This window comes from Phoenix dactylifera, chromosome 15 (genome assembly GCF_009389715.1).
Source record: "Phoenix dactylifera cultivar Barhee BC4 chromosome 15, palm_55x_up_171113_PBpolish2nd_filt_p, whole genome shotgun sequence".
Taxonomy (NCBI): Eukaryota; Viridiplantae; Streptophyta; class Magnoliopsida; order Arecales; family Arecaceae; genus Phoenix; species Phoenix dactylifera.
The window spans coordinates 3,249,663-3,264,357 of record NC_052406.1 but is presented as its reverse complement, the minus strand read 5'-3'; the positions used below and the strand labels follow the sequence as shown (position 1 = coordinate 3,264,357).

At 56.0% G+C, this 14,695-nt stretch overlaps 1 protein-coding gene across 1 annotated transcript; it reads left to right on the top strand.

Annotated features, from left to right (window-relative positions):
- On the top strand, window positions 1-2,849 carry LOC120113248 (glucan endo-1,3-beta-glucosidase 7-like). The gene is made up of 3 exons (XM_039134118.1): window positions 1-346; window positions 908-1,911; window positions 1,999-2,849. Exons 1-3 carry the CDS (start codon window positions 283-285, stop codon window positions 2,281-2,283), a joined length of 1,353 nt encoding a protein of 450 aa, XP_038990046.1. The 5' UTR covers window positions 1-282; the 3' UTR covers window positions 2,284-2,849.
- Window positions 2,850-14,695: the final 11,846 nt, after the last annotated feature.

Below are 14,695 nucleotides of genomic sequence, written 5' to 3'. Positions count from 1 at the left end.
TTCTCTGACCTCGGTCCGAAAATCCAAAGACCACGCCGCTTTTGGTCTCTGGCGACCGAAGGCGATTGAGTCGCTTTGTTTGCTACTTAACGCTTTCGAATTTTGTAGCAGAGTTGTTGAGTCGTCCGTCGAACAACCCTGGAAGACTCGTCCCTGTTGCGACGTTTCCCTGCTCATGCGCCTTTCTTTCTTCTCCAATAAGAAGCAAGCAAAACGAGGGAAGCCTTCCATCCATTCTTTTTTCCCTTCTTCTAACCCCCCTCTCTCTCTCTCTCTGTGGTCATGGAGAAGAGGCATCAGCTCCTTGTTATCTTTCTATTCTTAGCAGCCTTCTTCTCGTCTGGAAGTAAGCTCTCTCTCTCTCTCTCTCTCTCTCTCTGCGTCTCTGTATATTAAAATAGGGAAAGAAAATCGGTGGATGTTTCGAATTTTATGAGCCGGTTGATGAGTATTAGTTTATTCGGATTTTGAAGTTTTTCTCACAAAAATGGCATCCATTCTTCACTTTCGTGGAAAGCAAGAATTTTCAGCTACATGTTAAATAAATAAGTAAAGGGAAAGCAACCCGATTATTATAAGAAACTCTGGTATAATTACCAATAACCAACTCCTGCCCTTCGAAATCTCAGCGGACTTAATCTTCTTTGTTACATGTCCTCTCCTTTGGAACTAAGAACTGATCCCCCTCTCAGTATGCTTAAAAGCTAAGCAAGTCGAGAGGTAAATTATTATATATGTGCATCTATCTAAATGTTCATATTCCTTTCCGCTCTTGAGAAGAATGATGACTGCCTCAAGATTTTTCTGCAGAGAAAAGAGAAAAGCGGAGAGAAGGGTTTTTTTTTTTTTTTTTTTTTCAACTTGACCTGGCGGGTCGCTGACGGGAAGTCCTGTCTCCACGTGGCAGGATCGCAGTCGTACATCGGGATAAACTACGGGCAGATGGCGGACAACCTCCCGCCGGTGTCGGCGACGGCGAAGCTCCTCGAGTCGACGACTTTCGGAAAGGTCCGGCTGTACGGCGCCGACCCGGGCATCATCCAGGCCCTCGCCGGCACCAACATATCACTCGTCCTCGGCGCCGCCAATGCCGACATCCCCTCCCTCGCCGCCGACCCGTCCGCCGCCTCCCGCTGGGTCTCCGCCAACGTCGCCCCTTTCCTCCCCTCCTCCTCAATCGCCGCCATCTCCGTCGGCAACGAGGCCCTCAACTCCAGCGACCCCTCCCTCGCCTCCAACCTCCTCCCCGCCATGCAAAACCTCCACTCCGCTCTCTCCTCCGCCGGCTCCGCCGCTGCCTCCATCAAGGTCTCCACCGTCCACTCCATGGCCGTCCTCTCCCAGTCCGAACCCCCCTCCTCCGGCGCCTTCCGCTCAGACCTCGGCCCCGCCCTCGCCGCGATACTCGCTTTCCTTCGCGACACCGGTTCCCCCTTCATGATCAACCCCTACCCCTACTTCGCCTACCGCGACGACCCCCGCCCCGAAACCCTGGCCTTTTGTCTCTTCCAACCCAACCCTGGCCGCTTGGATGCGGGATCCAAGATCACCTACACCAACATGTTCGACGCCCAGGTCGACGCGATCCACTCCGCCCTCAACGCCGCTGGCTTCCCTGACGTCGAGATCGTCGTGGCCGAGACCGGCTGGCCCTACCGCGGCGATCCCGGCGAGGCCGGCACCACAGTCGACAACGCTAAGGCATTCAACGGCAACCTCGTCGCCCATCTCCGGTCCATGGCCGGGACGCCGCTGATGCCCGGCCGGCCGGTGGAGACCTACATCTTCGCGCTCTACGACGAGGACCTCAAGCCCGGGCCGACCTCGGAACGATCATTCGGCCTCTTCCGTACGGATCTCACCATGATCTACGACGCCGGCCTCTCCAAGTCCAGCCCCGGCCCCTCCCAGGTCGGTACCAAAAACCCTAGAAACCCTCGCGATCTTGATCTTTTACTCCTGAAATGCTGATCCAGCGGCGATGGTGGTGTTCCACAGGCCCATTCCACGCCTCCGCCGCCGGCCGGGCCGGCAGCGGCGGGGCAGCCGTGCGTGCCGGGGACGGTGGCGCAGGCGAGCACGGGAGGCGGTCCGATCCAGTGCTCCCTACCCAGCGCCGTCGGATCCAACGCGCCGCACACGATGGACCTCTCATACTGGTTCCGCTTTCTAGTTGATCGACGGCTGAGATCGAACGGTTTCATTGTATCAGTCACGTATCGCACTCTGTGTTTTTCTTTTTCTTTTTTATTTTACGCTACGTTGTCGCTTTTGTTGATCTAGCTGGCGCGTACCCATACGGAACGATATGAGCCTCCCGGCGTGCGCACGTAAGAACATATGCGGACGTGGGATAGCCGCCCGTTTTTCTCCCATTCTGCTCTCCCCCATCTCGAGGTCGGGCGGCAGTGGGGCGATCCGCATATGAATTTCTATGTGCGCGTCGGGGAGTCTGCATTGTTCCAATTGGGTTACATTTCAGCGTAGGTATTGGTTTGTTATAGTTCCTGTATATATATATATATGCGGGGAACTAACTTGTATTTTATTAAGGTGGGGGCCACAAGAGGTGTGGGTGAGTGGCTTGTGGTTCGGGTCTTTAATGGTTGTCTTTTCTGTCATAAATGAATAAAAAGAGAGAAGAACGAAAAGTTTGTGATGTAGTTTTTATGGTCTTATCTTATTCCTTTGTACCTGTCATCCTCTTTGCAGTTTGGCTGGGATTGTCCTGGCTGGTGCCTTCTCACGTAATCATTTCATGAACAAGTGGTGGCCTACGTGTCGCTCGTTCTATGAGATAAATTTGTTTCAAACACATTTATTTGAGATATATTATTTTTGAAGATATAGATTATTCTACAGCATGGTGCTTGCATGGATGTGAATTGTCAGTTGTGTTGGGTTGACTCGTTTTATATATAGGCCTTGTTTGGATGCCGGAGCACACAATATTCTCTAAATAGAAGTTGATGGGATCAAAAGTTGGCAGGAAGAACACATTGGAGTATTCGATCACCTAATGCAACTCAAGAATACATTTTGATTAAGTTTCTGTTTCGAAAAATTATTGGCAGTAGAATTTTTGAAAATAAAATTATTGAAAATAAAACTTTCTGTAGTAGAATTTTTATAAAAAATTATTTATTATTTGGTAACTATATTTTTAAAGTGCTGTAATATTTTAACATGTATTTAATAATTAAACTAAAAATATACTTTTAGTATAATAAAATAATCATAAAAAAATATTATATAATATTATATAAAATAATTGTATCAAGCCTGCAAGCAAAACTAATTAAGGCCAAACAAGCAAGGCGACATGAAAACAAACATTACACCCTCTTCTTATGCGCGCGCGCGCGAAAGTAGCGGACGGTCAAGCAGTCAAATTCATTGGAAAAAATGTGCTGACTCCAACTCTCTCAAAAAAAATTTATAGACAACACTGACCTTGGAAATGGATACAAGCACAGGATTTTAATTTACAAATTACCCGACGGGATTCAATTGGGAATCTGACGGAGAGAGACCATCAGAGTGTAATCTTTTGCACTTGTAGTTTAGCACTAACGCCGTCATTCGGCACACTTTCTGGGTAGGATCCTTGAGAGAAGAATATATATATATATTATTCCAATATAATTAAAAAACCATGGCCATGAACCAAATAGTAGAGGGTGATACTTCATGTGGTGTACTAAAAACAATGACCGGCACAGTGGAAACTGCGGCCGGATAGAAATCACTTGTGAGCGTTTCTGTCAGAATTACAGCAGCAAGAATGCCACAACTAGAGATGGGCGCTGGGCCGGACCACCCATAGCCCGGCACGGCCCGGCACGAAGCGGGCCGTGCCACCCGCTTGCTACAGTAACGGGCCGTGCCTGGCACGGCCCATGAAAGGGGGCCGGGCTGGGTTACCATTTTCTGGCCCGCGGGCCGAGCCCGGCACAGCCCATAAGGGCCTGGGCTGGCACGGCCCGCGGGCCAAGCACGGCACGGCCCGCGGGCCAGCTCGGCACGGCCCATAAGGGCCTGGGCCCGGCACGGCCCGCGAGCCAGAAAATTTTTTTCCCAAAATACCCCTCAAATTAGCCGTTTTTGGACTGTTGGGAGGGGTATTTTGGGAAAAAACCAAATATAGCCGTTGGAAATGGCTATTTTCTCCCCCCTCCAGACGGGCCGTGCCTGGCACGGCCCGTTTGCGCCCGAGACGGGCCGTGCCAGGCACGGCCCGTCTCGTGCCGTGCCCGGCCCGGCCCGCCAATCCACGGGCCTGGGGCCGAGTCGGGCTTGCGTTTTTCGCTGAGCGGGCCATGCCCGGCACGGCCCGCTAACGAAGCGGGCCGGGCCAGGCACGGCCCGTTTAGTCCGTGGCCCGGTGGGCCTAGGCCGGGCCGGCCCGGCACGGCCTGATGCCCATTACTAGCCACAACAGGGGCACCCATAGTCTTGCATAAGAACTGATACTCGCATAGCTCTTTCTTTGCCAGGATAATCTCTCTGCGAACTTCGGACATTCTTAATGGCCAGCTCGAATTAATCATGTTTGAAGTTCGTTCCAGAAATAAGATGCTCTTCTGATAATAGGATCCGTGGAGAAGCCTTCTGCATATGCTCCCAGAGCTCTCAAGAGGGTTGCTAATTTTTCTCCATTGTCCTGTGTTGCTGGAAATTGGACCCGGAGGCAATCTTCGGTCGAGGGAGAGGGAGCTGCGGGTCACCACGGCGGGGCGGCGACCAGTCGGCGGGCGGCGTCCTCCGTCTGGGGTGGCCGGAGAGAGGGAGCTGGAGGTCCTCACGGCGGGGCAGCGATCCGTCAGCGGGCGGCGTCCTCCGTCTGGGTGCCTGCAGACAAACCGGTGGCCGGGTTTTCCGGCGCCGGCCCTCCGACGCTCAAGTCAGGGAGGGGGCAGATAGTGTAAGGAGGAGATGAACAGTGCTTGTAAGGCGCGGAATTTCCCAACCCCCTCCTGAGAGGCCAAGGCTCCCTTTTATAGGTGGGGGTCGGTTTACCTGTGATGTAACAGGGCAAGGCCATAGTACGGCTCGGCATGTGGCTCAGGTCGGCGCACGGTCAGGCGAATCATTGTACTGATGTCGGCGGTGAGGGCGTCGTACGACCCGAACCAGTACGCTACCAGGCGAATCATTGCATTGGTGTCGGAGGTATGGCCGAGATCAGAGACTTATCATGGTTGACCAGACTCTGCTGGGCTAACTTGCGGTGGAGAGCCGAGGATCCGTAGATGTCAGGAGCCATGCGCATTAATGGTGGAGTAAGCCGGAGATCCACATTAATTGTAGAGTAAGCCGGAGATCCACATTAATTGTAGAGTAAGCCGGAGATCCGCATTAATGGTGGAGTAAGCCGGAGATCCGCATTAATTGTAGAGTGAACCGGAGGGTTACAGCGGCCATGCGCAATAAATGCTGAAGCAGTGGCAGGGTATGGTCCTCAGTTGGACCTCAGAGGAGTACGGCCGTAGTAGGTGGCTGACAAGGGTATACCTTGAGCATCAGGATTTTCCTAGGTCGGAGGTCTCGAGGTCGGATGTCTTGAGGTCGGGCGTTCCGAGGTCGGACGCCGACTTCGGCTGTTCAGGGTCGGCGATTGTGCGGCTTCTTAGGGGCATTTGTGTCACTTGGGGGGAAAAATCTTATTCCCCCAACACTACCCCCCGACTTCCGAGTTCGAGCGGCTTGCGGGCTCGGACGTGGGAAGTAAAGTCTATCATTAAAGTTGGGGGGCGAATCTCGTCCGCGCCCTCGTGTTTCTCGGAGTGTTTATGGCGAGACCCGCGCCCTTGGGCGTTTCGAGGTTGCTTTATTCAGCGAACTTATGGTGGAGCTCGTGTCTTTACGTTTCTCGGAGCGGGTGTAACGGGGGTGGCGTCTCTTGGATCGCCAAGATCGCTTCGTGTGGCGGACCCATGATGAGGGTCCTTGGGCTCGACGAGGCGACGCCTCGATCCCGTAATCGAGACTCTCCGCTCATGAATGAGTGTGCCGTTACGGGGTTCAAAACGGACACGCGGCATGACCTAGGATCGGACGCTTCCGATCTCGTATTACTGGATCATGGATCCGGCGAGGTGAAGGCTACGTCGGGGCTCCACGTGCCCCAGGGCCTTATTAAATGAGGGGAGCGGAGGTGCCGTCCGTTCGTTCTTCAAGGCGATTCGATTCTGCGGACCCATAATGAGGCCCCGGGATCCGATGAGACAGGGCTTCGATTTCGTACCCAATTTATTGATCCAGAGTGAATATGGTGCCTCGGCCTCCGAGGTCGACACGTGGCGCGACCCGGTCGGGGGATGGGAACCGACCCTGTTGATCTGGGCCGTCAGGGGGGTCTATATAAACCCCTTGAGGTTGCCCTAAAGGTTTTATTTGGCTGCCTCTTATTTTTGTTGTCTTTCTCCCTTGCTTCCTTCTTCAACCGAACCTTGCCGTTGGTGCCCGGAGCGATTTCCGGCGATGTCCAGTAGGTTTTCACCCTGTTTTAACTAGGGTTTCCTTCCTTTCTTCCTCCCCTATCTTCAGTTCCCCGTTATTTTTCTGTAAAAATGGGTTTGGGTCCCGAGGAGGTAGGGTCGAGTCTGTCAGAGGAGGAGCTGGAGTTGATCCGCTCCCGCTTCTTCTTCCAACCCGGGTTTCGCCTTGAAACCGCGGGGCCGGAGGACAGGGTGACGCAGCCGCCCCCAGGTCGGATCGCGGTCTACCGCGAGACGCTCTGGGCTGGTCTGCGGTTTCCCGTTCACGAGTTCGTGAACAACCTGCTGGCCGAGTACCAGCTCGTCCCGGCGCAGTTGGCTCCGAACTCGTGGAGGACGATAATCGGGTTCTTGTCCCTGTGCCTCGGGCACGGGATCCCGATCTCAGTGGGTCTTTTCCGCCGGTGTTTTCTGTTGAAGAAGAACCCGGCGGACGCAGGGTGGCTATACTTTGCCTTTCGGGGCGGTATGTCACTCTTCCAAGGCGCCCCTTCCTCGATTCATGAGTGGAAGGGGAAGTTTTTCTTCCTGGCGTCCGAGGCGCCTTGGGGGTTCGGCCCGAGGTGGGGACACCCTCGGTTGAAGGCCCTCAACAAGCTCTCCGAGCCGTCGGGGAGGGAGCTGAGGACCCTAGACTCTCTGCGAGCCCTCGGGAGGGGCAACGACCTGACCGAGCTCCTGCGGGAGGGCGCCCTGGCGAGCGTGGGTCTGAGCTCGGCACGCCCCGAGGGTAAGGGTAGTTATATTACTTTCTTTCCTTATCCTTTGTTTTCACTGCTACTGGTCTGACACTTAGTGAAATTTTCGTTCAGACATTCCCTTCATGCCGACCAGCAACACATCGCTTTTTTCCCGCCTGAGGAGGCGAGAGGCCGAGGCCGGCGGAGCTATGCCTCAGCCTCGGAAGAGGGCGAGGTCAGACGGCGCCTCGACGTCGGCCGGGACGAGTGGCCCCAAGGCGGGGGCCTCCACAGCCGACCCGAGGCGGGCACGGGTCGTCAGCGACGTGGGCCCATCAGCCCCTCCTTGCCCTGCCCCCATTGCCCAGCGGGGGGAGCCGTCCACGATCCGGCAGCAGCGCCCGGGACCTGAGCCGACTCGAGGCCCCGAAGCGAGCGGCTCCGGGACCTCGGGCTCGGGCATGCCGGGCCCTTCCCGAGCTTCCCGGGAGGAGTCAGTCGAGCCGGACTCCCCTATTCCCGAGGGGAGCTCGGCCATTCATAACGCCGAGGTCGCACGCTCCGTGTTTTGGCGTGCGATGCTTCCAGCGGACCGGGCCGAGTTCCGGAACATTCCGCTGGAGGTGGTCGTTGACAGTGCTTACTGCTACACCGCCCGGTTTAGCTCTTTTTCTCGATTTCCTTAAGGTCGTCAGCGAGTCCATATGTTTTCAACTCACGATTATTTTGTCTTTTTCTTTACAGCATATTCACGAGCTCGACGCCCGGGTGTGTATCGCCCAGGGTTGTCAGGAAGAGACCCGGCGGTCTGCCGGGAGTTGGAACCGGCCAAGAAAAGAGTCGCCGAGCTGGAGGCGGCGTTGGCCGAGGCCGAGGCTCGGTGGGCGGCCACCGAGGCCGAGCGCCTCGCTATGGCGGAAGGGCTCGGGGAGGAGAAGGCCGCCCACGCCCTAACCAGGTCGGCCTTGCGCGGCACAGAGGCGCGCTTGGGGGAGGTCCAGGCCGAGGTCGCGGCCCTCAAGTATGAGGACGGGGTTTCCCGCCTCCGAATCGAGCAGCTTGAGGCCCGAGAGAGGAGGGCACTTGAGCGGGCTGATCACGCCGTGGAGCTCTTCAAAGGGTCGCAGGAGTTCCGCGACATGCTCGAGGAGGAGACGGTGGACGGGTTCCTCCGGGGCTTCGAGAACTTCCGGCTGCAGATGTGCCGGTACTGCCCCCAGTATGACCTTTTAACGGTCCGTCCGAGGATGACTTGGGTTACGGGTCCGATATGCAAGACCTTCCTGCCATTTTGACGTCCGAGGCAGGATTGTACGAACAAGACCCTGCCGGGCCCTCGACGACGGCGGCCGAGACGGATGACGTCCCGGAGGCGACACCGGCGGCCGAGACGGACGACATCCCGGAGGCGGCACCCGAGGCCCCTGCCCCCGACCCTGAGCCTGTGCCGGCTGAGGTCATTACTGTGCCAGACGACCCCCCGGATGTCGCCCCCGTAGCTTGAGACTTGTATTTTTTCTTTTTCATTGTATCCGAGGTCGGCTCTTGAATGGCCGACTTCCAATTTTGTAATTGGCCCTCCGGCCCTTTGTCAATGAAAAAATACTTTCATCATTCTGTGCTCGTCTTTTCCTTTCTCGTCGTGAATAAGGCTAGAGCCTTAGCTAATCGCCTTTAACTTTGTATCTTGGTTTTCGGGCTGCTTAACGAAGTTGCCCTTTTTCCCAAGTTATATCTTGGCCTTCTCGGATTTTAGTCATTCCGACCAAAGGGAGCTCCGAGCTTAGGTTTCTAGCAAATTTCTCTAAGTCCCACAACTCGGATCTTAGAATTGCGAAAGTCGTCACGTTCGGCCTTCGGGGAAATCCCAAGGCATCGAGGTCGGGCCTTAGCCCTTCGAGTAAGACCGGGGTCGGTCTGTCCGTGCCGCTATTCGGGGAGTTTAGTCGAGTTTCCGAACTCAACTCCGGACCCTTCGTGGGGAACGTGGGCTGATAATTAAGTTATTGCCGAAGATTTCCATAGTTATCGTTCTCGGAATTTACCGAGATTTCGGTGAGTAAGGCAGGAATCTCTAAAGATCGCCTTAGTATCTGTGTTCGGCTGGTATGTTCGTGGCTGAGACCACTTTCTCAGCTAGACATCGGAGTCTGTGTATGGGGGCCGAGTTGGGCCCTAACTTACGAAGACTTTGCTCAAGTTGAGACTTGACGAGTGGAGACTTGTCGAACGGAGCATGCATAATGTAATTAGGAGATCGGTCTTAAGCCGACCCATTGGAGTAGCCCGACTTTGGGGCGAGATAGGACTCCAACGTTAGATGATTAGCGGTATGTAGATAAAATTTGACGAGGAGGGCATCGAATTAGATGTACCTCTTGCATTCTCGGAGTTGTGTTTCACATGGCGGAGTAGGTTGCTTCCCTTCCTCGTCGTCCTCCGGAGTCATTTTTGACTTGTAAGGGGGCTCGGGCTTCTCACGGACCCGACGACACCCACCGAAGTTGAGAGGATCTGGGGAGGCTTTATTGATCTACAGTTCTTTTCGAGGTCGAGGGAGCTTGAGACCCTCTGGTCGGACCCCGGGGCGCCCCAACCTTAGTTGAGGAGTCTTGTGTCAGGTCGGCGGGCCTGTGGGCGCTCTACCGAAGTAGGGTGCGCGCTAGTTCAATGGCAGAGCTCTGCTTCAGAAAGTATTGTCCGCTTCGGGGATCGGGGATCGTCGACCGCTCCCGGGGGTCTACTTTGTGGCGCCCCGGGTGGAACCACCCTTTCCACCCCTCACGGCTTCGTCCCTAGGTCGAGGGAGTTTGGAACTCAGCGGTCGATCCTCGGGGCATCCCGACCTTAGTCGAGGGATCGTTCGTCAGGTCGGTGGGTCTGGGCACGCTCTACCGACCTGTGACGCTTTCCGAGGTCGAGGGAGTCTGGTTCTCTACGGTCGACACTCGGGGCATCCCGACCTTAGTCGAGGAATCGTTTGTCAGGGGATCGGGGATCGTCGACCGCTCCCGGGGGTCCACTTTGTGGCGCCCCGGGTGGAACCACCCTTTCCACCCCTCACGGCTTCGTCCCGAGGTCGAGGGAGTTTGAGACTCTACGGCCGACCCTCGGGGCATCCCGACCTTAGTCGAGGGATCGTTCGTCAGGTCGGCGGGTCTGGACATGCTCTACCGACCTGCGACGCTTCCCGAGGTCGAGGGAGTCTGGTTCTCTACGGTCGACTCTCGAGGCATCCCGACCTTAGTCGAGGGAAAGTATTGTCCGCTTCGGGGATCGGAGATCGCGACCGCTCCCGGGGGTCCACTTTGTGGCGCCCCGGGTGGAACCACCCTTTCCACCCCTCACGGCTTCTTTCCGAGGTCGAGGGAGTCTGGTTCTCTACGGTCGACCCTCGGGGCATCCCGACCTTAGTCGAGGGATCGTTTGTCAGGTCGGCGGGTCTGGACACGCTCTACCGACCTGCGACGCTTCCCGAGGTCGAGGGAGTCTGGTTCTCTACGGTCGACCCTCGGGGCATCCCGACCTTAGTCGAGGGAAAGTATTGTCCGCTTCGGGAATCGGAGATCGTCGACCGTTCCCGGGGGTCCACTTTGTGGCGCCCCGGGTGGAACCACCCTTTCCACCCACTTCTTCCCGAGGTCGAGGGAGTCTGGTTCTCTACGGTAGACCCTCGGGGCATCCCGACCTTAGTCGAGGGAAAGTATTGTCCGCTTCGGGGATCGGAGATCGGGGATCGTCGACCGCTCCCGGGGGTCCACTTTGTGGCGCCCCGGGTGGAACCACCCTTTCCACCCCTCACGGCTTCTTCCCGAGGTCGAGGGAGTCTGGGACTCTACGGTCGAGTCTCGAGGCATCCCGATTTTGGCCGGAGAATCTGAGGATCACAGACGGCCCAACATTAGGAGAGAATTACAGTCATCAAGATAAGAGAATTATTTGCAGAAAAGGAACTGAGCCCATTGTCCTGATTGTCTTGAACCCCTAGGGGTTTTACTGGTAGTACATTCGTAGATTCTCGAAGTTCCAGCTTCGCGGGATCAGGGTCCCCTCTAGGGACTTTAATTTATACGCCCCTGGTCGTTGCACCCGGGCGATTTGATATGGCCCTTCCCAATTTGGGGCGAGCTTTCCTTGCTCGGTCGGTTGAGAAGCCTCGGCTCTCCTGAGGACGAGGTCCCCCACTTTGAAGAGCTTGGGTTTAACTCTGGAGTTGTAGTATTGGGCCGTTCGCTGTTGGTATCTCGCCATGCGGACCCGGGCAACCTCTCTTGTCTCTTCGACGAGGTCCAAGTTGCTCCTGAGCTGGGAGGAATTGGTGTCGGGGTCGTAATGCTCCACCCTTGGAGAAGGCAGGCCAATCTCCAACAGGATGACGGCCTCAGTGCCGTATGCTAGGTTGAAGGGGGTCTCTCCCGTGGGCAGTCGGAACGTGGTCCGGTACGCCCAAAGGACATTGTACAAGTCCTCGACCCACTGTCCTTTGGACCGATCAAGCCTAGCCTTGAGTCCCTGTAAAATAGTGCGATTAGTTACCTCAGTTTCCCCGTTTGTCTGGGGGTGAGCGACCGAGGTGAAACGGTGATCAATGCCGAGCTCAGAGCAAAATTCCCTGAAATGAACATTGTCAAATTGTCGACCATTGTCAGATATAAGGATACGGGGTAGTCCGAATCTGCAGATTATGGACTTCCACACGAAGTCCCGCATCTTTTGCTCGGTGATCTGGGCGACGGGTTTGGCCTCGACCCATTTGGTGAAGTAGTCGATGGAGACGACCAGGAACTTCCTTTGTCCGGAGGCTTGGGGAAAGGGCCCCAGGATGTCGATCCCCCATTGGGCAAATGGCCAGGGGGCGATGATAGAAGTCAGCAGGGCCGAAGGTCGGCGCTGGATATTGGCGTTTCGCTGGCACCGATCGCATTTCCGGACGAAATCCGTCGCATCCTTCTGGAGTGTGGGCCAGTAATATCCTTGCCGCAGGATCTTGTGGCCAGTGCCCGACTCCCCATGTGATTTCCGCAGATCCCTTCATGGACCTCTCGGAGGGCATAGTCCGCCTCGGAGGGGCGGGGGCATAGTCCGCCTCGGAGGGGCATCTGAGAAGGGGAGAAGTGAATGATCGACGATAAAGTCTATTCTCGTACAGGACATACCGGGGGGCTTGGCGCTTGATTCGGCGAGCCTCCGTCTCGTCATGAGGTAAGGTCCCGTCTTGGAGGTAGCAGACGAGCCCATCGATCCAGCTTGGCTCGGAGTCGATGCACATGGTGGGCTCGGGTTCCTCCGTGCTGGGGATCTGGAGATACTCGAGCGTAGTTCCCTTGGGAAGCTCGCTCATGCGGAAGGTTGCCAATTTGGACAGCTGGTCTGCCCTGAAGTTTTCCGCCCTGGGAATGTACTGAATATTGAAAGAATTCAGGGCAGACGTAAGTTCCCGCACCTTTTGGAGATACTTTTGCATGGATGGCTCTTTAGCTTCAAAGTCTCCTTGGATCTGGTTCACTACCAGCTGGGAGTCGCTGAAGGCCGTCAGGTCTTCCACTTTCAGTTCTTTCGCCAGCTTGAGCCCGGCGATGAGAGCCTCATACTCGGCCTCATTGTTCGAGGCCGGAAATTCGAGGCGCAAGTCTTGCTCGGCCACTACTCCGTCTGGACTGGTGAGGATGAGTCCGGCTCCGCTACCCCCCGAGGTTGAAGACCCGTCCGAGTGCAGGACCCATGGCTGCCTCGGGGCTTCCTCCGCGGATACGGGTGGCAACTCGGGGTCGTCCGGCAGAGTATACTCCACGATGAAGTCGGTGAGTATTTGGGCCTTGATGGCCGGCCTGGGCCGATACTCGAGGTCAAATTCTCCGAGCTCAACCGCCCATTTGGCGATCCTCCCCGCACGATTCGACCTTTGCAATATTTGCTTCATAGGCTGGTCGGTCAATATAGCTATTGTGTGGGCTTGGAAGTAAGGCCTGAGTCTCCGAGCCGAGATGATGAGAGCGAAGATGGTCTTCTCAAGTTTAGAATATCGGGTCTCAGCATCCCTGAGAACCCGGCTGGTGTAATAGACCGGCTTTTGGAGCTTGTCCTCTTCCCGGACGAGGACTGAGCTCACTGCGGCTGGGGAGTCGGACAAGTATAAATAAAGGACCTCGCCCTTCTGGGGCTTGGTGAGCAGCGGGGGAGAGGCCAGAAGGCTCCGGAGCTCTTCAAAGGCTCGCTGGCATTCTTCTGACCACTGGAAGTCTTTCGGCCGTTTGAGGCTCTTGAAGAAAGGAAGGCAGCGCTCGGCTGATCGAGAGACGAACCTTCCCAAGGCGGCAACTCGCCCTGCGAGCCGTTGCACCTCCTTAACTGTCTTCGGAGGCGACATCTCTTGCAGTGCCCAGATTTTCTCCGGGTTGGCTTCAATTCCGCGCTGGGTCACTATGAAACCCAGGAACTTGCCCGAGGTGACCCCGAACGCACATTTCGCCGGGTTGAGCTTCATTTTGTATCTTCTGAGCTTGGCGAATGTCTCGTCGAGATCGGCTATGTGGTGTTCCGCCGCTCGGCTTTTCACCAGCATGTCGTCCATGTAGACTTCCATATTTCGGCCGATCTGGTCTTTGAAAATTTGGCTGACCAGTCTCTGATAGGTGGCCCCAGCGTTTTTCAGGCCAAAGGGCATCACCTTGTAGCAGTAGGTGCCCTTGTCGGTGATGAAGGCCGTCTTCTCCTCGTCTTCTGGCGCCATTCGGATTTGATTGTACCCTAAAAAGGCGTCCATAAAAGTTAGCAGTTGGTGCCCTGAAGTAGAGTCGACGAGCTGGTCGATGCTTGGAAGGGGAAAGCTGTCTTTCGGGCAAGCCTTGTTCAGGTCGGTGTAGTCCACGCACATACGCCATTTCCCGTTGGCCTTCTTTACGAGGACTACGTTGGCGAGCCAGTCCGGGTAGGAGACCTCCCGGATGAAGCCGGCTCCGAGGAGTTTGTCCACCTCCTCGGCCGCAGCACGTTGCCGTTCCGGGGCGGAGCCCCTTTTCTTCTGCTTTACAGGCCTGCTGGTTGGCCTCACCTGGAGTCGGTGAACCATGACCTCAGGGTCAATTTCCGGCACGTCCGCAGGCGACCAGGCGAAGACGTCAGCATTGTCCCGCAGGAAGCTGACGAGGCGATCCCTCTCGCGGGTGCCGAGGCCGGAGCCGACCTGCACGGTTAGCTCGGAAAAATTTTCTTTTAGTGGAACTTGAACAAGAAGCTCACCGGGCTCTACTTGCTTCTTCCAGAGGGTGTCCCTCGCATCGAGGGTTTCTATGGGCAATGAAGGGCCCGTTGGCTGAATTGTCGCCTCGGTCGGTTGCTTTACTCCGTGGGCCGCCGTGTAGCATTGCTTGGCGACCAGCTGGTCTCCTCGGACCTCGCCTACTCCTTGGCCGGTGGGGAACCGCATGAGCAGATGGTGGGTTGAAACTACGGCTCGAAGGGCATTCAGCCCTGGCCGCCCAAGGATGGCGTTGTAGACCGAGGGCAGTCGGACCA

Excerpts from the sequence above, each read along its gene's own strand:
- LOC120113248 (XM_039134118.1), top strand. The coding sequence starts at position 283 with ATGGAGAAGAGGCATCAGCTCCTTGTTATCTTTCTATTCTTAGCAGCC. Across the intron at positions 347-907 it reads AGCCTTCTTCTCGTCTGGAA|GATCGCAGTCGTACATCGGG; the intron begins GTAAGCTCTCTC and ends TCCACGTGGCAG. Across the intron at positions 1,912-1,998 it reads CCAGCCCCGGCCCCTCCCAG|GCCCATTCCACGCCTCCGCC; the intron begins GTCGGTACCAAA and ends GGTGTTCCACAG.